Below are 22,320 nucleotides of genomic sequence, written 5' to 3'. Positions count from 1 at the left end.
GAATACCAGGGGAGGGTCCTGGCTGACATTCTGCACCCTCTCCCTCATGTCTGTAACGACAGGCAGAGTACCAGGGGAGGGTCCTGGCTGACATTCTGCACCGTCTCCCTCATGTCTGTAACGACAGGCAGAGTACCAGGGGAGGGTCCTGGCTGACATTCTGCACCGTCTCCCTCATGTCTGTAACGACAGGCAGAGTACCAGGGGAGGGTCCTGGCTGACATTCTGCACCCTCTCCCTCATGTCTGTAACGACAGGCAGAGTACCAGGGGAGGGTCCTGACTGACATTCTGCACCCTATCCCTCATGTCTGTAATGACAGGCAGAGTACCAGGGGAGGGTCCTGAATGACATTCTGCACCCTCTACCTCATGTCTGTAACGACAGGCAGAGTACCAGGGGAGGGTCCTGACTGACATTCTGCACCCTCTCCCTCATGTCTGTAACGACAGGCAGAGCACCAGGGGAGGGTCCTGGCTGACATTCTGCACCGTCTCCCTCATGTCTGTAACGACAGGCAGAGTACCAGGGGAGGGTCCTGGCTGACATTCTGCACCCTCTCTCTCATGTCTGTTGTGGCACGAAGCACTTCCTGGTTGTATCTGCAGTGCATTCTGCCAACCGCTTTGCAAATTAATTTGCAGGAATGCATGCAAGATTTTTTTTTAATGAATTAAAGATTTTTTCAAACTACTCTGACTCACCTGTGCCATTTTTTGTTCTAGTGCAGCTTCTTGTTTTCTAATTCAAAAACAATTTTGTATTATTATGTTTAAGTATTACTAAACATTACTGTAGACTACTGGGGATCTTTGAACCAATCACAATGCTTTATTCTCAACAGTAGGTTGGTGTGGTTGACATCACCTGCTTAAAAAAAAAAAACCTAAGGTACCCCTCAGAACTCCATTCAACTACAAAGTCAGTTCAAAACGATGACATCACAATCAGCCGTGTACCTCAGCCATTTAACAGTGTTCTCTTCATCAGCTTTTTCCACTCTTTTCAAATGAAAAGTAAAAGTTTGCTATGAATAGGAAAAACGCTGGATTTTAAAGCAGTATATAACAGATGTATTGGACATTGTGGGTTATATCCACACAGTTCACTTGTGCTGATATTCCCTCATGCACACTGTGCTATAACCCTATAATAACAGACACTAACTGTATATAACAGATGAGAGATCTCTTTCAAGAAACCCCTGGATTTCATCAATACCCAGGTGTAATCCAGGTGATGACAGCTATTCCGTGCATGCCTTCCCCAGGTCTGTAAAATGCTCCAATAAAATCCAGGTGTAAAATAATCCCTTAACCGTGGAGTGGAGGGGGTGGGGGAGCAGTGCTTTAGTGAATGGTCCAGTTCAGCGAGGGAGCAGTGCTTTAGAGAATGGAGCAGTTCAGTGAGGGAGCAGTGCTTTAGAGAATGGAGCAGTGTGTTAGTGAATGGAGCAGTTCAGTGAGGGAGCAGTGCTTTAGAGAATGGAGCAGTGTGTTAGTGAATTAGGGAGCAGTGCTTTAGAGAATGGAGCTGTGTGTTAGTGAATTAGGGAGCAGTGCTTTAGAGAATGGAGCTGTGTGTTAGTGAATGGAGCAGTTCAGTGAGGGAGCAGTGCTTTAGAGAATGGAGCAGTGTGTTAGTGAATGGAGCAGTTCAGTGAGGGAGCAGTGCTTTAGTGAATGGAGCAGTTCAGTGAGGGAGCAGTGCTTTAGTGAATGGAGCAGTTCAGTGAGGGAGCTGTGCTTTAGAGAATGGAGCAGTGCTTTAGTGAATGGAGCAGTTCAGTTCAGAGCTGCCTTGTAAAGAACACAGGAGGAGCAGCATGCGTACATCATTACAAAACAAACTATTAAAAGAGCACGAAACAAAGGCAGCTTCTTGTGACTCATTTTAGGTGTGTGCAGGCAGGTTCCTGCCTGTTCTGCTCTCACACTTCTTGGATGAGGTCTGTGGGGCTGACAGTAAACAACAGAAAAACAGGGAGAGTAAGCAGCCCTGGAGAGAGAGAAAGAAGTCATTCCTGCCAACTCCCCTCCCACCCCTCACATCACCTGCAGCACAATCTAGTAATCATTGTTTATTATTATTATTATTATTTTTTATTCAGCCCAATTATTAACCAGCATTTTTCTCCAAAAGTTGTAACTTACAGATATGTTCCCCCATCACAGCAATTCCCCACAGCAGCTCAGCAGGTTAGTGGGCGTCCTGTGAACCCACGACAAAGCCAATCACTTCTTTACACCCAGGAGCCTGGTCACTTCTCAGTTTCTTTTATACAATAATAAGTTATACGACAACATGAGGGCTATAATAAAGTCTTCCATGGTTACATGTTGCTGTGCTTTTACCATGGCACACCACAGTCAACTTTCAGAAGTGGGGGGTGGAGATAAAGGTGCAGCTACATCCTGTTCAGTTTCACACTAAAGTATCCTCTCTGTGGTGTCCGTTTCCCGACTTCTTCTAAACACCCTGGCTGGCCTGACAAGACTGTTTTGTTTCCCTGGATAGTTCAGGACACACCTGCAATTCAGCGCTGCCGGGAACAATTCACTCATGAAACACAAAGGCATCCTAAAAAAAAGCAACCCTTTCATGAACCAAAACTAATCCACATTAGCCAGTTCCACCCAATTGTAAAAGCCAATGTAACACATAGTACACAGTGTATTTAGTGTGCGTCAGTACAGTGGTAAACATTCTTGAAATGTATTTGTTTACGACTGTACGCCCTGGATAAGGGCGTCTGCTAAGAAATTATTAATAATAATAATAATAATAATAATAATAATAATAATAATAATAATAATAATAAACCTTCACTTTGAATGTGTTTAAGAGAAATAAGAAACTTCTCATAATGATGAAATGACAACAAAACAATCCACAGTTCCCATGCCCAACAACACTCAAAATACTTATTGGACAAAAAGCATTTCCAAACACTGCGGCAACCACAGATAATAAATAAATTGGTGACGCCCTCACAGCTCTCACTGAATCCTCTCCAGTCAACAGTACGACATTGTTAGAAATGTTCTTTTAGGTAGGACAGCTCCACTGAGATTAACAGAATTTAGCCACAGCCTGGGGGTTGGAATTGGAATCTCCAGTATCCATGACAATGGGGTTTTATTCTACATACTCATGTGCATGTGGTTGTAGAATGTTAAATCACTGTGAAGGGGTGCCTTGCCCCTTTATATGCTGTGCGCTTGTGGCAGTGTGCCCCGCCCATGTGTGTGTTATGTATTGTGTTGCCTTGGGTGTGTTAATGTTGGTGTATAGGTATTGGTTCACAGGATATAAATGGGACTGTGTAGCACAGGTGATGTAAAATGTATAATTGTAGTTAGACACGAGGATGGCACAATCTCTTCACATGCAGATTAAAAGCAGTATTCGTATGTGAGCACAGGGAAGTGCACAAATTAGTTCATGTGCAGATGTACCGAGATTCCAAATTCAATGATTGATCAGCAATCGAGTCTCGGTACAGCTGCATAAAAGAAGCAGTGTTTCACTCACTCGGGTTGGGTGTTCAGGGGGAAAGAACGGGAGAGAGTGAGGAGAAATAAAAAGTAAAATAATTAAATTGCTAGACGTGCTGAATTAGATCAGCACGATACTTGTTTGTTTAGCGTTCGTCCCGTTTGTTAGTGTCTGTTTCATTTTGCCTGTCTATTTGATTTGGCCAGTGTGCCATTTGTTTTGTGTGCAGTGGTCTGTATTTTGTTTAAATCTTTTATTTATTTAATAAAACACTGAGAGCAGCCATAGCGCTTCAGTTTCAAACCGTACCTTTGTTTTGACTACTGCTTCCTGAACCTGACGTCGCCACCCACACACCACACAAAGCCATCTGTGACAGCGCTATTACTGCTTCCTGAACCTGACATCACCACCCACACGCCACACAAAGCCATCTGTGACAGCGCTATTACTGCTTCCTGAACCTGACGTCACCACCCACACGACACACAAAGCCATCTGTGACAGCGCTACTACTGCTTCCTGAACCTGACGTCACCACCCACACGACACACAAAGCCATCTGTGACAGCGCTATTACTGCTTCCTGAACCTGACATCACCACCCACACACCACACAAAGCCATCTGTGACAGCGCTATTACTGCTTCCTGAACCTGACGTCACCACCCACACGCCACACAAAGCCATCTGTGACAGCGCTATTACTGCTTCCTGAACCTGACGTCACCACCCACACGCCACACAAAGCCATCTGTGACAGCGCTATTACTGCTTCCTGAACCTGACGTCACCACCCACACGCCACACAAAGCCATCTGTGACAGCGCTATTACTGCTTCCTGAACCTGACATCACCACCCACACGCCACACAAAGCCATCTGTGACAGCGCTATTACTGCTTCCTGAACCTGACGTCGCCACCCACACACCACACAAAGCCATCTGTGACAGCGCTATTACTGCTTCCTGAACCTGACATCACCACCCACACGCCACACAAAGCCATCTGTGACAGCGCTATTACTGCTTCCTGAACCTGACGTCACCACCACACGACACACAAAGCCATCTGTGACAGCGCTATTACTGCTTCCTGAACCTGACGTCACCACCCACACGACACACAAAGCCATCTGTGACAGCGCTATTACTGCTTCCTGAACCTGACATCACCACCACACGCCACAAAAAGCCATCTGTGACAGCGCTATTACTGCTTCCTGAACCTGACGTCACCATCCACACAACACACAAAGCCATCTGTGACAGCGCTATTACTGCTTCCTGAACCTGACGTCACCACCCACACGCCACACAAAGCCATCTGTGACAGCGCTATTACTGCTTCCTGAACCTGACGTCACCACCCACACGCCACACAAAGCCATCTGTGACAGCCCTATTACTGCTTCCTGAACCTGACGTCACCACCACACGACACACAAAGCCATCTGTGACAGCGCTATTACTGCTTCCTGAACCTGACGTCACCACCCACACGACACACAAAGCCATCTGTGACAGCGCTATTACTGCTTCCTGAACCTGACGTCACCACCACACGCCACACAAAGCCATCTGTGACAGCGCTATTACTGCTTCCTGAACCTGACGTCACCGTCCACACGACACACAAGGCCATCTGTGACAGCGCTATTACTGCTTCCTGAACCTGACGTCACCTCCCACACGCCACACAAAGCCATCTGTGACAGCGCTATTACTGCTTCCTGAACCTGACGTCACCACCCACACGACACACAAAGCCATCTGTGACAGCGCTATTACTGCTTCCTGAACCTGACGTCACCACCACACGACACACAAAGCCATCTGTGACAGCGCTATTACTGCTTCCTGAACCTGACATCACCACCACACGCCACAAAAAGCCATCTGTGACAGCGCTATTACTGCTTCCTGAACCTGACGTCACCATCCACACAACACACAAAGCCATCTGTGACAGCGCTATTACTGCTTCCTGAACCTGACGTCACCACCCACACGCCACACAAAGCCATCTGTGACAGCGCTATTACTGCTTCCTGAACCTGACGTCACCACCCACACGCCACACAAAGCCATCTGTGACAGCGCTATTACTGCTTCCTGAACCTGACGTCACCATCCACACAACACACAAAGCCATCTGTGACAGCGCTATTACTGCTTCCTGAACCTGACGTCACCACCACACGACACACAAAGCCATCTGAGACAGCGCTATTACTGCTTCCTGAACCTGACGTCACCATCCACACAACACACAAAGCCATCTGTGACAGCGCTATTACTGCTTCCTGAACCTGACGTCACCACCCACACGCCACACAAAGCCATCTGTGACAGCGCTATTACTGCTTCCTGAACCTGACGTCACCACCCACACGCCACACAAAGCCATCTGTGACAGCGCTATTACTGCTTCCTGAACCTGACGTCACCATCCACACAACACACAAAGCCATCTGTGACAGCGCTATTACTGCTTCCTGAACCTGACGTCACCACCACACGACACACAAAGCCATCTGAGACAGCGCTATTACTGCTTCCTGAACCTGACGTCACCACCCACACGACACACAAAGCCATCTGTGACAGCGCTATTACTGCTTCCTGAACCTGACGTCACCACCCACACGACACACAAAGCCATCTGTGACAGCGCTATTACTGCTTCCTGAACCTGACATCACCACCCACACACCACACAAAGCCATCTGTGACAGCGCTATTACTGCTTCCTGAACCTGACGTCACCACCACACGACACACAAAGCCATCTGTGACAGCGCTATTACTGCTTCCTGAACCTGACGTCACCACCCACACGACACACAAAGCCATCTGTGACAGCGCTATTACTGCTTCCTGAACCTGACGTCACCACCACACGACACACAAAGCCATCTGTGACAGCGCTATTACTGCTTCCTGAACCTGACATCACCACCCACACGACACACAAAGCCATCTGTGACAGCGCTATTACTGCTTCCTGAACCTGACGTCACCATCCACACACCACACAAAGCCATCTGTGACAGCGCTATTACTGCTTCCTGAACCTGACATCACCACCCACACGACACACAAAGCCATCTGTGACAGCGCTATTACTGCTTCCTGAACCTGACGTCACCACCCACACGACACACAAAGCCATCTGTGACAGTGCTATTACTGCTTCCTGAACCTGACGTCACCATCCACACGACACACAAAGGCATCTGTGACAGCGCTATTACTGCTTCCTGAACCTGACGTCACCACTACACGACACACAAAGCCATCTGTGACAGCGCTATTACTGCTTCCTGAACCTGACATCACCACCCACACGACACACAAAGCCATCTGTGACAGCGCTATTACTGCTTCCTGAACCTGACGTCACCATCCACACACCACACAAAGCCATCTGTGACAGCGCTATTACTGCTTCCTGAACCTGACATCACCACCCACACGACACACAAAGCCATCTGTGACAGCCCTATTACTGCTTCCTGAACCTGACGTCACCACCCACACGACACACAAAGCCATCTGTGACAGCCCTATTACTGCTTCCTGAACCTGACATCACCACCCACACGACACACAAAGCCATCTGTGACAGCGCTACTACTGCTTCCTGAACCTGACGTCACCACCCACACGCCACACAAAGCCATCTGTGACAGCGCTATTACTGCTTCCTGAACCTGACGTCACCACCACACGCCACACAAAGCCATCTGTGACAGCGCTATTACTGCTTCCTGAACCTGATGTCACCACCCACACGACACACAAAGCCATCTGTGACAGCACTATTACTGCTTCCTGAACCTGACGTCACCATCCACACGCCACACAAAGCCATCTGTGACAGCACTATATTATTTTGTATTTGTTTTAGTGTTTTGATTTATGTATTCTATCTATGACTTATTATATGTGATTGTACCTTTCGTGAGAATGTGTGGCTGTCAGCTAAGTAATTATTAGTAGCTGACAGTCACACAAACTAAATTAAAACTTGGTTATAATGTGGCTAGGAGTTAATCACTTAATTATCAAATTAAGGGGGTGGAGAGTGTTAGAAGTGGAGAACTGAGACGTGTCTATCTGGAGAGAGATAGGCTGTAACAATTGCTATCCTACCTGCCTGCTCACCGTCCTGAAGGGTACTCGTTTACAGTTGTTGTTCTGTCTTCTGTCATAGTGTTTGTTTTATTTGGCCAACGTGCCCTTTTCTTTTGTGTTTTTGTTTAAACTGTTTGTTTCCTTTATTTAATAAATATACTGCTGCAGCCGTTTCAGCCCTTTTGTGCTGCTTCCTGGACGCTGATGTCATCACCCACGCCACTCAAAGCCATCTTTGCCACAATCACATGTGAGTAACTGGCATCGTATCCTAAGTATAAGTCCCATGCACAGAACATAAAACACAATTCTAAAGTTATGTTTAATACTAGTTTGAGTCTAATTTTAGTTTGTGTGTTAATATGGCATGAGTAGGGGGTCGTTTCCCCAGTTTGAGCAGCCAGGACCCCAAACTGCACAATATGACACCCTACACACATCAGATTAACTAATATAATACTCTTGTAAAGCACTGCAGGGCTCCACCATATACCTAGTCAAGCAGATTCCAGCTCCATTCCAGATCAGGTCACCCTGTTGTAACCAGTCTAATAAATCCTCAAATCACTGAATCAGCGTCTGTTTCAGAAGTGAGGACGGTGAGCTGGGAGCTTGACATTTTAGAAGTCAAGTTACCGGTAGGCTAATAATTAGTATACTAGGGAATCCAAGGAGGTTCTGTTAAGCATCAACAGGGCCCAAAGAGGAAAATATAATCAATAACCAGAAAAACGAGGAAACAGGGAGCTAACACTGGTTTATAGTAGAGCCAAACTAAACCAATCCTATGTCAGTCGAGATAAGAATAACACAGACACTTGGGCTTTCCATCCCAGCAGAAGATCATACTCTTTAACTACACTGACTGTTCAGTTTGTAACATTTTAAGTGGAATTGAGTTTTATAGGCAGCGCTGTATTTCCCTATAGCACTGTCTTTTGGCATTGAAAATCAACCCAATATCTAGATGGCAGCAGTAGATTAATTGCTAGCAAGCGTCCCTTGCAACCTCAGACTGCTAGGATCTGTGAAGTTTCTTATTTAAAAGATATTACTTTTATCATAGTAATGATGGTGCAGCACCCTCCCTTATTTTTTGTATTAAATAATATATATATATATATATATATATATATATATATATATATATATATATATATATATATATATATATTACCAATTAAACATATTGTAGCAGTGACAGTGCTTTAAAATAAACGCATAAATGAGATAGAGAATCTTTAATATTTTAAAGGGATTCTTTATATACATTACTATAATAGTTAATGCTAAATTCTGTACACAGTTTGCCAATAGAATTCTAATGGGACCTTTTGGCCAGTAAACAATTATATGCACTAAAACAGGTAAAGATATATTTTATAGCAAAAACAAGGTAAAGATATATTTTGTAGCAAATAGCAATCAAACAAAATGATAGAAACAGATGATTTTTTGTTTCTGTGTAATGTCCGGTAGCAGATTGGATTGTAGTTTGCAGGCTGCAGACTGCAGCCCCAGTTTGCAATTGGAAGCAGATGAGTGAGTTTTAAAGGCTGGTTTCATGGTGCAGATGGAAATGTGCCGTTACTCATGCTGTGAGGAGAAGTGTGATCTGTTCATTCAGAGCAGATTTACCAGGGGCCTCATTGTTTAAACTGCTGATATCTGGTCATTTCAATAATATGCATGAGCAAGGGAAGTTCTGAAACCCAGGACTGGGTGCAGCAGGGCTAGTGCCAGCTTCAAGCTTTGCAATCGTGAAAGGGTTGGTAAATTTAAAAGGTTAAAATAGAAGCACCCCTTGAATAATCAATTAACAGGGTAACTTTAAGCCTGAAGCGAATTAACATTTGCCTCTTAAAATATTTACAGAGACATGACCCACTGTGACTTGACGGTTCCTGGGGGTGTCTAGGCTGTTTGCCTAGTTACACTGCTCTGCAAATATATAGAGATTGGAAAAGGATTTTTCAAAATTGCAAACAAGACTATGAAACATGCATGCGAAAGAAATATATACAGTACAGTAAAAAACTGACTTGAAGAGCCAGTAGCATGAATAAAAGAGGGTCACATGACCTTCATACACAGCCTGTAGGATGTTAGATCAGAAGTCCCATGCACACCTACACTAGAGAGGCACCTTGGGTAGAATGGTTTGCTTTGCCCAGAGATTCAAACAGTGTGCCAGTATAAAGGCTAGGACAGTGCAGATACTTGGATTTTCAACATTTTTATGTGGAACACAAACTTGTTCGTTACAATCACACAAAACAAAGCATTCCCTAGTTCACGCTTCTGCACAATTTCCAACAACAATCTGACAGTGAGATTTAACACTGAACCTGTCTGAAACCACTCATATTTCATCTGTGATTATCTGTCTTATTTATCTTTCTTTTATCCATTTGATACAAAGTCAACTTGCCTTCTCCCTTTGTCTTGAGAACAGAGAAAGCTGCACCCATTCAGATATAAAAGAAAACGTGCAAGGAAATCAGAACTCAGAAGGAAACCAGGTTGTGAAAGTCTTACACAAACGCTTTCCAATGGGAATGCAGACCCTGCCCCTGCAATGGAAATGCAGACCCTGCCACTGCAATGGGAAGGCAATGTTTCTGTACTGTGGGACAATAGCAGCACAAGGCCAGCTGTAATGGGATGAGGCTGCCACTGGAAGAGTGGTACAGCAGTGGAAACATGTTCATGTTATTATGAAATATGAATCGTATCCACAGGATCACTGTGCAGTATTAGTTTCATATCCACAGGATCACTGTGCAGTGTTGGTTTCATATCCACAGGATCACAGTGCAGTATTGGTTTCATATCCACAGGATCACTGTGCAGTATTGGTTTCATATCCACAGGATCACTGTGCAGTATTGGTTTCATATCCATTGTGCTAATAATACTGATATTTAATCCGTAATTGAATGCTAAATTAACAAATACTAAAATAAACCTAATAAATTCACTGACAAACTTTTCAACTAAAACTCTTTTTCAATGAAAGCCTTCTAGTTGAAATGTCTGTCATTTAATTTAGTTTTTGAGATTCTTACTTTAACTGGTAACGCTGTTGTTTGCTCTATTTCCTTTAGGCCAGACCAGTGGTTTTCAATCCTGGATCTCAAGTCCGTCTGTCCGTCCACCCCCTCAACTGTCCAGGTTTTTGTTTCAATGAGGAACTAAATATTTGTTTTAGGCATGCATTGCTTCTGGTACACACACAGACGGTCATCTGTGAGTTTAAATACTGAGTAGCTCTCGAACCTATCAGCAGACTGCAATCAAAAACACATCTTAAAACAAAATACTGGACCACTGGGAGGTACTGACTGGTCTAAAAACCACTGCTTTAATGCATTCTTATTATAAAGATCCCAATGGCTTTTGCATGGCAGTGAAAACCCCCAGGTGGGCACACCCAAAACCTGCAGGCCTGGCTCCTCAGTTATGACTGAAGCTCTGGAATGTACCACCACCTCCAAAGAGGGGATTTCCACCTCTTGGAAAAAAATCATCACTCATTTCCTGTGCTGTTCCCTTGACACTGGAGTTTACTGTAATTGCCCAGGAAATTTGACATATTCCATTCCCCACATTGTTCTGTGTAAACTTTAGGGAAATACGCTCCAAAACATTCCCACAAATTAAAACATTCCCACAAACATAATTAACCAACTCCAGTTCTCAACATTAATGCAGGTTTGCATTCTTGAAAGGTCCTGTTTTGTTTTTTTTTGTTTATTTATTCATTTTATTTATTTATTTTTTATTTTTTACATTGGTCTGATGTACATGGAGCAATTACCAGAGTCTTCATTGAACAAGTTCATGAACCAAACCAAACCAAACCCATTCAATGTCCACACCATGGGGAAACAAAGAGTGGGAAAGTCAACTTACACAGAGCACTGGTGAGGAGGACATCAGCTGAAGAACAACCAATGGCAGCAAGGCCTTCATTGTCCCTGCAATAGACAAACACAGGAGTTGGCAGGAAGAAGCAGCATTTATTTAGTTTGAGGGATGTTTTTCATTTCAGACATGCTTCCAGCTACAGTTTCTGATATCTCTTCAGAATCCTGTATGTAATGTTCCCTGGACATCCCCTGTAATAGAAATTTACTGAGAGAATCATAGAATGCAACTGTGTGTCAACTATAAAGAGCCTGTGTCAAAGCATGTGGTCGGTATCTTTCATATCTTTCATATGGCCATGGAGGTGAACCAATGACATGGTTAATATTAATTTAACACTGGTAGTGGAACCTAAGTAAAATCTAAGAATACAGCTGTGTGCCAAACATGAAGGCAGTAACGCAAAGTGTACTGTCTCACTGAAGTTGTTGCTTCAAAAGTCACATGACCTTAAAACAGCAGTCATAATTAGGTCAGAAGGTAATGCCATGTACAGAAACACATTTAGCGTACAGGGCTGTTCTATAACCCTGCAAATATGAAGTCACCAGCTCAAGTGGTTTCTGAGGTACAAGGCTGCTGTGGAGTGGGAGTGATAAGCAGCAGGGGGCTGCAGTGGAGTATGTGGGATGGGAGTGATAAGCAGCAACAGGGGACTGCAGTGGAGTACGTGGGATGGGAGTAAGAAGCAGCAGCAGGGGGCTGCAGTGGAGTACGTGGGATGGGAGTGAGAAGCAGCAGGGGGCTGCAGTGGAGTATGTGGGATGGGAGTGAGAAGCAGCAGCAGGGGGCTGCAGTGGAGTACGTGGGATGGGAGTGAGAAGCAGCAGCAGGGGGCTGCAGTGGAGTACGTGGGATGGGAGTGATAAGCAGCAGCAGGGGGCTGCAGTGGAGTACGTGGGATGGGAGTGATAAGCAGCAGCAGGGGGCTGCAGTGGAGTACGTGGGATGGGAGTGAGAAGCAGCAGCAGGGGGCTGCAGTGGAGTACGTGGGATGGGAGTGATAAGCAGCAGGGGGCTGCAGTGGAGTACGTGGGATGGGAGTGATAAGCAGCAGGGGGCTGCAGTGGAGTACGTGGGATGGGAGTGATAAGCAGCAGGGGGCTGCAGTGGAGTACGTGGGATGGGAGTGAGAAGCAGCAGGGGGCTGCAGTGGAGTACGTGGGATGGGAGAGAGAAGCAGCAGGGGGCTGCAGTGGAGTACGTGGGATGGGAGTGAGAAGCAGCAGGGGGCTGCAGTGGAGTACGTGGGATGGGAGTGAGAAGCAGCAGGGGGCTGCAGTGGTGAAGCTCTGTACTGTACCTGCAGGCAGCGGGCTCACAAAGCATACAACATTGCACCGCTCCCGTTTTGATCTTGTTTGGAAGCCGGACAGGTTTGTGGAGGCGGGTTTAAAATACAGATGTGCAACTGCAATGGCTGTGCTGAGGACTGTCCAAAGACATACTTAAGGTAGCATGATTTCTGAAACATACAACATGCAGTGATAAACTCCCGAATTGCTACAGATTTCTGCTCTCCGAATGAACGTTGGCAGTGTTATGTGATGCACTGCCGTGACAGATTCTGTCCCGTCACTGAGACGAGACGTGGTTAAAAGCTCTACAACCATGAATGCGGACGAGCCCGGCTCTTTTGCATAGAGGTTAAGACGGTTGCTTGCGGTGTGGGGGTTGCTGGTTCACTGGACCATAATGTTTTCTCTTAGATCGTATGAACAGTTTAAAGTTATGTGTAAATCTTTCCTAGATTTATGTCAAATAAACATCTGTACAATATACTGATGGACAGACTGACAATATACATCTCCAAATATTAATAACAACTTGTGCCAAAGAATGTCCATACCATGTTTCATGACACTCAAATTACCAGAGCTGTACAACCTTAATGACTTGAAGGGCCATACCTGATTCTTTTCGTCATACAAGATATTATCACTGACAAAGTTTAGTTTACTAAAAAGCTGACAGTAGAAACTACACTAAAAACTAGGTAAAGAAATGCTGAAACAAACCCAGAAAAAAACTAAAGGTGGTGCATGGGACTATTCAATTGATCTCAAGAGACAGAAACACACTAGACTAACGTGCAGTGTAGTGTCTATTGGAAGTTTGATTTTCATGACCGTTTCTTAATGATTGAAACCGTCGGTGTAACAGTAATCTTTACTGTGGCACAGCTCATTTAACAGGGGTGCCTCCCATTCGATACGGTGTCACAGAAACCAGGGCTCTATGAAGGCAATCCTGACTCACACGAACTAGCAAGCCTTTGCCCCAAAGGCTACATAATGTTAGTAATTCCTAATTGTGTGAGTTTAAGTATTATTGCGCTCTGAAGCAAATGCCAATTTACACTTGAAAGGTACAAGGTACACAGAGTATACTACTTCAAAGAGAGGCGCTTGACAAAGCTTTACATTGTATTATCCCAGGTCTTTTCTTCTGTTGAAGATATTTTGGTTCTTTCTTTGCACTGTATACATCAGTCTAGACTAGGCAGGTATTCCGCAGACAATGCTATAGATGAAAATCTGCTGGTGCTTCCTGGTGCCTAGCTCTATTGTAATGATCTAAACGGTGGATTTTTATTGTATGTAGTAATGTTAGCAAGCATGTCAGTAACATGCACCCTGCCACGTATGTAGTAATGTTAGCAAGCGTACAGCAGTGTATCTACAGAGTGGTATTTGAAATCCTTGCATATCCTGAATTAACCTCAAAGAAAAAACAAAGTCAAGAAGCAAAAGATCACCAGCACAATACAAAGGGTCTGATAATAATGTTAAAAACACTAACGGGGTTTTGAGGTTAGCACACCCTTTACTTTATACCAACATAGAATTCCTTGGTGTCTGATGTTGACCACGTTCACAGTTTAATGGTTGTAATACAGAGCTTGCATATGGCATTCACACTGCCCTGCTGCTGCAGGTGGGAGAGGGAGGATCAGGGTTTGAGTCAGTGACAGAGTGACCCGAAAGCTTCATCGAGAGAGAAAGCTTGAACTACCTGAAGTAAACTACCTAGCAAGCCAGAAAGCCTGGTTTCATGAAGCACGGTGCACACACAGAAGGCAAGCTTTAGAATAATGTAGTACAGAACTTACTCACTCAGGGGTCACATTTCTATTCAATTAAAAGGGTTTTGCTCCTTTTCAAAAAGTTAAAGATAAAATTAAAGATGAATATATGCTGAAGTCACCCTCAAATAAACAAACTACTGCTGTCAAGCAATAAAAAATGTATCTCAGTTAATCTGGTTTTAATTGCATATTTAACTGACACACTTACTCCATTCATCTCATTTAAGTTTGTTTTATTACTGATGCTATTATTATAATTATTATCATCATCATCACCCAGCATAAAAAACAACTTTTCCTATTTCTGGATTATCTATAGTTTAATATTTATTTACAATCCAGCACTGTTGTTAAATTGTTTGAACCAACTGCTAAATCCTAATGGAGTCAGTTTATTACTCACCTTACTGCATTTATAATTATCCATTTTCTTGACAGTTTCCTTTGCTCAAACTGATGTTTTCATTGCCGTTTACATAATAATAATTTTAAATTATTTTATTAATAACTTGAAATTGCCTAAATAAAAAACAAAACATTCACGGAGTTACAGTCATATCCTCCATGATTGTAAATGGTTAATACACTGGGATTATAATGGTAACGTTTTCAAACTGTTATTATAAAAAAATTACTCTCAAACAAAAGTCTACCGTATTTCATTACAAATGAACACCAAACAACCCCCCCCCCCCCCCCACCCCCACCCCCACACTAACACACACACACACACACACACACACATATCCCACACTAACACACACACCCCCACGCGTCGCTAACACACACACCTCCCAACCCCACGCTAACAGAAACACATACCCCTCCCCCACCAAACACACGTGCAATATACCGATGAACAGACTGACAAAATACATCTCCAGATATTGATAACAGCTTGTGCCAAAGAATGTGCATACCAAGTTTCATGACAATTAAATAACCAGAGCTGTACAACCTTATCCACAGAAAACTTGATTCATCAACGAAACCACAGTCTGAACAATTCAACAGAAAAGCAAATACCATTTTATCACGCAACAATCATTTCAACAATTAGTTAATTCTAGTATTACACATTTTAAACATAACACTTACAAAAGGGCTTTCAATTTCAGTTTAGCATTTCACGTTTCATATAGCTTTTGCATTTCTTTCGTTTAACCATTGTTCAAACACGCTTACAGCCCCCTTACATTTTGCCCAGGTGCTTCTTGAAAACAGATCACTGGCAATGATATCTGTTTTAGGTTTGGTAAAACGATCAATGACTCTCCTCTCTGCTCCCGGTTCACACTCCTTTGTTTTTTGCATTTTTATTTTTCTAAAGCCACTTTCATGTTCTACATGTAAAACACAGTCCTCACTACTATCTTCACTTACAATACAGACATTTTAACTGTTTGAATGAAGTGTAACAAAAGAGCAAAACCAAATCCAATGACCAAATTAACAAGCAACTGAATCTCCTTATCGAACAAGTACCAATGAGGAAGAAATGCTTTAAGTGTCATAAACAAAGTGTTGAATCGGTAAGAAAAAAAAACTGCACTCAAATATATATATATGTAAAAATGCAATGGTTTCTAGTCACAGAAAAGGGACAGTCGACCTCAGAAACTGGTAGTCGACTAATCGCACATCATGAGATTGTGAAATGCGGTTTCAGATGGACAGAAGTGCAGTTGCGCTTGCAATCTATTAACATAGAAACTACATTTTAGAACATGAATATTTTGTTTTTAAGAAAATCTAAGCAGTTTTAAAATATAGCGCACAAACAGCAAAGTGTTATGAAACATTCACACATATAGCACCAGACATCATCAAATTATTATTATTATTATTATTTTTTAAAGTGACTACCTTAAATATTCAACTCTGTCGAATAGTGCATGCTGTGGCTTCTGAATGGGGGACAGTGACTTCACAAGTGAAGTTAACCACCTGTGTTTACTGCGCGGCTCTGCCTCACTGGAAAGGCAGGTGCAGTCAACCGCCATAATTAAGGACAATTATTATCACCAGCATTCCAAGATATGTACTTAGCACTCTCATGCATGCTCAATTCCAGACAGTCCCTGTCTCCATTAAGAGACGGATGTTCAGGTGAGTATGCACTCCAACACCTTACAATAGAGAGAGCAAGGATTCAGAAACACGTTTGATCCTTGCTCGTACCTTTACCTTGATGAGCTCCTTGGTTTTATTGGTTAATTCTAGCACCTCAATGAGCTCCTTGCTTCTTATTGGTTAATTTTAGTACCTCAATGAGATCCTTGGTTCTTATTGGTCAATCTTATCCTTTTAAATACTTGATGTGATATACAATGGTGAAAGCTTAGTACAGTGCTGTTGATGTGATAAATTCAAAGCTAACGGCAGCAAAGCAAGGAAATTCACTCATGGACACATGATAAAACATGTTAAAAAACTAATACAACACCATCATAAATCTATGGTAGTACATTTATGAAGGTACTGTAGCAACTATTTGTTGTATTATATATTTCTAGTTACCTCAGCACTCCACAGATTCCCATTTCATTGCTGCAATAACATTCCAAAAGTACATGACCCCAAGCAAAATGTGTCTAAAGATGTATGATCCTCCACTCCACAACCACGCTGGATATCAACGATACAGGCTTCATTCTCTTAAATTACATCCCTGTTTATTCTAAATGATCATTATGTGCAATGCAGTACCATGCAGGGGCAAGTGAATCCAGCACGCTGCTCTCTCTCTGAGCATGTCCCATCAGCAAGTCAGGATAAGAAAGTGAATCCAGCATGCTGCTCTCTCTCTGAGCATGTCCCATCAGCAAGTCAGGATAAGAAAGTGAATCCAGCATGCTGCTCTCTCTCTGAGCATGTCCCATCAGCAAGTCAGGATAAGAAAGTGAATCCAGCACGCTGCTCTCTCTCTGAGCATGTCCCATCAGCATGCCAGGATAAGAAAGTGAATCCAGCACGCTGCTCTCTCTCTGAGCATGTCCCATCAGCATGCCAGGATAAGAAAGTGAATCCAGCACGCTGCTCTCTCTCTGAGCATGTGCCATCAGCAAGTCAGGATAAGAAAGTGAATCCAGCACGCTGCTCTCTATCTGAGCATGTCCCATCAGCATGCCAGGATAAGAAAGTGAATCCAGCACGCTGCTCTCTCTCTGAGCATGTCCCATCAGCAAGTCAGGATAAGAAAGTGAATCCAGCACGCTGCTCTCTCTCTGAGCATGTCCCATCAGCATGCCACGATAGCAGCAGATAAAAAAACAAGACCTGTCTCAAGGGACCTTTCATTCCAACAAAACAGACTCCACAACAACAAGGCTCTGTCCCGCGCCACGCTGGGGTACGAACAGGTGTAGGTGAACCATGATCAAATACAAACGAGTCAACTGATTCACACACTCCAATCCCTCCTGACAGAACAGTCAGAGCTCTCCAACTACCCAGTTAACCAGCGATACTTCATAGATACATTTCAGATGTTCAAGACAAACCCCCAAGACAGAATCTGAGAAGTGATATTTTGATTGATTACGGAGTATGCTACAGATGAGTCATTGCAGTCGGCCTGGTTTGACGGCCCACCAGGCCGACTGCAATGACTCATCTGTAGCATAGGTGGTGATTGGGAGAGGTGGGTGATGTGAATCAATTGCACATGAGGAGGGGTCATGTCTGGTTTATTTAGAATCTCCTGATTGGTTAGTAGATGATGTAATCAGTGTGGGGGCAGTCCTTCCTCCCAAACGGATACATTTTTAAATAGCCTCTAACAAGTCTTCTGCAATCCACATAGCAGATCTCTTGATTTATCCTGAAATGACAGGTACCCAGTGTGTGGTCTGGATCAGAGTCCACCCATCTACACAAACTCAACCCCTTAATCTGCTTGACTGCAACACTTCCCAGCTTCCTGGTTAACCCTTTCATCTATTTCAATCACATGAATTATTCGACACGCTAGAGAATTACACCAGGGCTCTTACAAACCAAACAGACTCTACCAGCACAATAAAATGCAATTTTACCCAAAAGAAAATCCCTTTAAAAGATTGCTATGGTGGCTGTATTCAATCCCTTTGAAAGATTACTATGGTGGCTGTAATCAGTCCCTTTGAAAGATTATTATGGTGGTTATATTCAATAGTCTCATATAAAGTGGGGTGTTTTCTTGGCATTTGGTTGGAAATCAGTTTATTTCATGATATTCCCATTATTGTAGCGCATCCCAAATGAAATCATTATGAGGACTGGGAGAGTAAGTAAAAGGATTCCTGTAGTATACAACCCCTAAAATCTTAACTCGTATGCAGTGTTGGGGAAGTTACTTTGAAAAAGTAATCTGTTACAGTTCCAAGATACCCAAACAAAATTGTAACGAGTTCCAGTTATAAATAATTACTTCTCGGACACCGTTCACATTTTACAGAGGTTTTTTGGTCTGGTCAAGGCTGCAGTTTGAAATATTAGTTAAAGATCCAGCTATCAATCCTATAGTTCAGTACTCTGATGCCATTTTGTAGCAAGACAGTATAAAAAGCGCGTTCGTGTGACATGTAAGCTGTGACTTGCATTGTTGAGGCTCTTTCTGATTTCCATGTTACGCATTAGCCATAGTCCTTTTTTTAAATGTACTAAAAGTTACTTTGTTTTTCACATTTATGTGAAAGTTTTTCACATAAAATGTAATGTGTTACATTAATTACCTGTCTTAAAAAGTAACCATTACAGTTACAAGTTACTGAAAAATGTAATCAGGTTACAATGCGTTACTCCTCAGCACTGCTGTTATGTAGACACACACACCTACAACAGCCAAACTCAATGTTCAGTGACTGACAGAGCAATTTATGATAATGTAGAAACAAGAAACTATTTCTCTCTTCAGTTTGCCTGTTTATCCAACACAAATCTTTTTTTTTTTTTACAATGATATTTTCTGTTACCTCAATAAACACCTCCTTCAATCTAAAACCAGGTGTACCAAAAAAAACAAAACATACATTTTCCTGGCACGCAGATGTTGAGACAGATGAGTTATGAGTCACAAACATTGTATTTTATAATGATAAGTTATTTAATGTATAACCACGTGATTCGTTGTCTTTATTGTAAGGTATCTTCTAGATTTCTAGATTGATAAAGTTAATATCCAATAAAATATATGTGTATATATATATATATATATATATATATATATATATGAGAGAGAGAGAGAGAGAGAGAGAGAGAGAGAGAGAGAGAGAGAGAGAGAGAGAGAGAGAGAGAGAGAGAGAGAGAGAGGAGAATGGATGGTGCAAAGTACAGGCGAATCCTTGAGGAAAACCTGTTTGAGTCAGTCAAGACTCTGAAACTAAGGAGGAAATTCACACTTCAGCAGGACAATGAGTGGTTGAACAAGAAGAGAATTAATTTTCTTGAGTGGCCCACTCAAAGTCCTGACTTGACTCCAATCGAAAATTTATGGCGAGACTTGAAGATTGCAGTCTATCGACTATCCCTAACAAACTTATCAGAACTGGAGCAATTTTCACGTGAATAACGGCCAAAAATGTCACCATCCTACTGTGCAAAGCTAGTAGAGACCTATCCAAAAAGACTCATAGCAGTAATTGTTGCAAAAGGTGCTTCTACCAAGTACTGACTTAAGGGGCTGAATACTTATGCAACCAGTAAATTCCATTCTGTACATTTTCTTTGCAGGTTTTGCTGACATTTAACCTCCTCCTCATATAACAGTGTTCAGTTTAACCACTACAGCTTTCAATAAAAAAGCTTGTTTGATAAACTGCATACATTATTTGTAATTCAACAAAATGTGACATTATTGGTAGGGGGTGAATACTTCTGCAAGCCAGTGTACATATAGTCAGACTGACTTTCCTGCCTCAGCACAGTCAAGATGTCATTTATGCGTCATGTTCTCCAAAACCTAAAGAAACTTAATTGTTCAGCTTCCACCGCGCCACTGTTTGTAAACAGGAATTACTAAACTGACAATTGTGCACAATGCAGTCCCAGTCGGCTGTGGTGCTTTCATGGGAAAAAAAACCCAAAACAAACTACTGGACTAAAAAAATAACGACTCCGACCTGACGAGCTGAGATCCCCCCAAAAATACGAAGCACGCGTCAGTTTTTACCTCAAGACAAGATACTAATATTATATGCATGGCTTCTAATTAGGCTACATTCCAAAGACCGACAATTATTATTATTATTATTATTATTATTATTATTATTATTATTATTATTATTATTATTATGATGATGATGATGTATCGGCGTGTGTTCCCCACGCACAGCAGTACAGTGTGGAAGTACACTTACTTCTTAGGGTTGGCAGTTTCTTCTTGCGAGTTCGTCCAGCACCTGGAGTGCTCTTCTCTACTCTGCAACACAAATCAACAGACTCGCTCACATTTCATGCTAATTGCCACCTCTGAACTTCACAGCAAAGCAAAGGGAATCCGGTTACCTTAACTCTTTCACCAAAGGAATCCTCTGTCCCTGTCTCTGTGCCTCGCTCGCTCTTTTCTTTTATGGTCAATTACATTTGCGTTTGTTATTTTGTGGAATGCCGACGCGGTCTGACTCGCTTTGAAGTACAGTACAGAGCAGCGCTTGCTCAATAAGGTGCGTCATAACAAATGACTGCGAGCCCCGGTCTAACTCTTCGCGAATATTCTAATAATAATAATATTATGAACAAAAAATATGTTACCACGAAACGCCATTGCAATCAATATGGTGTTTCTTAATGAGAATCTAAGGGTTATAGCAGTTTGTGCTCGCTTGTAATTCGTTTAGAATGTATGCTCCCATGTTATCGTGGTATAAAGTCGATTACATCAGAACTAGAAACCCCAGTACTGTCTGTGTAATATCTCGTGGAAATGGGGGGTTAATGAATAATGCAGATTATTATTACGACTAGTATTAATTAACAGTATTACAATTAGACAATTATTAAAACAAAAGCGCTTTCTCGATTATTATGATGATGAGGAGGATTACCATTAGACGGTTATTAAAACATTAAATATCTTTCTTACTACTACTACTACTATTATTATTATTATTATTATTATTATTATTATTATTATTATTATTATTATTATTATTATTTACCCAGGATAGCGCAATTAAAATGCCCCATCTTATTTTAGTGTTAGTGTCAGCCTGCTCATCACTATTGAAATGTCCCAGTCACAATACAGCAAACAGTCCACACTGCCTGAGCTGTAGTCACATGTCAGAATCTTGTGGTGTTCTCCTTCCACGTTATTCTATAAGAGGGTTTTTTAAAGTTAACAGGAATACACAATTATCGTGCAATTCACTGGAATGCACTGTACTTGTATAATTCTAAAACCTTAAACCTCCAGTAATGTTATATTGGCACACCATGGCTACATTGTAAAAAAAAAAATCTGTAAATGTATTTTTTTTTCTTCATTTTACAGAATATATATATATATATATATATATATATATATATATATATATATATATATATATATATATATATACTGTATATATATATATATAGAGAGAGAGAGAGAGAGAGCGATAGATAGATAGATAGATATTCACTGACTGGCACAGCACTTGAACACGGCTCTTACATCTAAATTAATTTCCTCTGTATTAGG

At 42.3% G+C, this 22,320-nt stretch overlaps 1 protein-coding gene across 3 annotated transcripts in view; it reads right to left on the bottom strand.

Moving 5' to 3' along the window:
* Positions 1-21,286, bottom strand: part of LOC117973852 (papilin-like) — a 74,905-nt gene extending 53,619 nt beyond the window's left edge. For 2 of the 3 annotated variants that reach the window (XM_058987246.1, XM_058987247.1), the window contains exons 1-3: positions 21,144-21,285; positions 20,996-21,057; positions 11,555-11,619 (exon numbers count right to left, since the gene is read on the bottom strand). In XM_058987246.1, the coding sequence (XP_058843229.1) occupies positions 11,555-11,614 (60 nt within the window). In that variant the 5' untranslated portion in view covers positions 11,615-11,619; positions 20,996-21,057; positions 21,144-21,285. Of the gene's footprint in view, positions 1-11,554; positions 11,620-20,995; positions 21,058-21,143 lie in introns of all 3 variants that reach the window. The other variant, XM_058987249.1, reaches the window with a different exon arrangement.
* Positions 21,287-22,320: the final 1,034 nt, after the last annotated feature.

Source organism: Acipenser ruthenus, chromosome 15 (assembly GCF_902713425.1).
Source record: "Acipenser ruthenus chromosome 15, fAciRut3.2 maternal haplotype, whole genome shotgun sequence".
NCBI lineage: Eukaryota > Metazoa > Chordata > Actinopteri > Acipenseriformes > Acipenseridae > Acipenser > Acipenser ruthenus.
The sequence above is the reverse complement of the archived record's forward strand: the minus strand, read 5'-3'. Positions and strand labels throughout refer to the sequence as shown.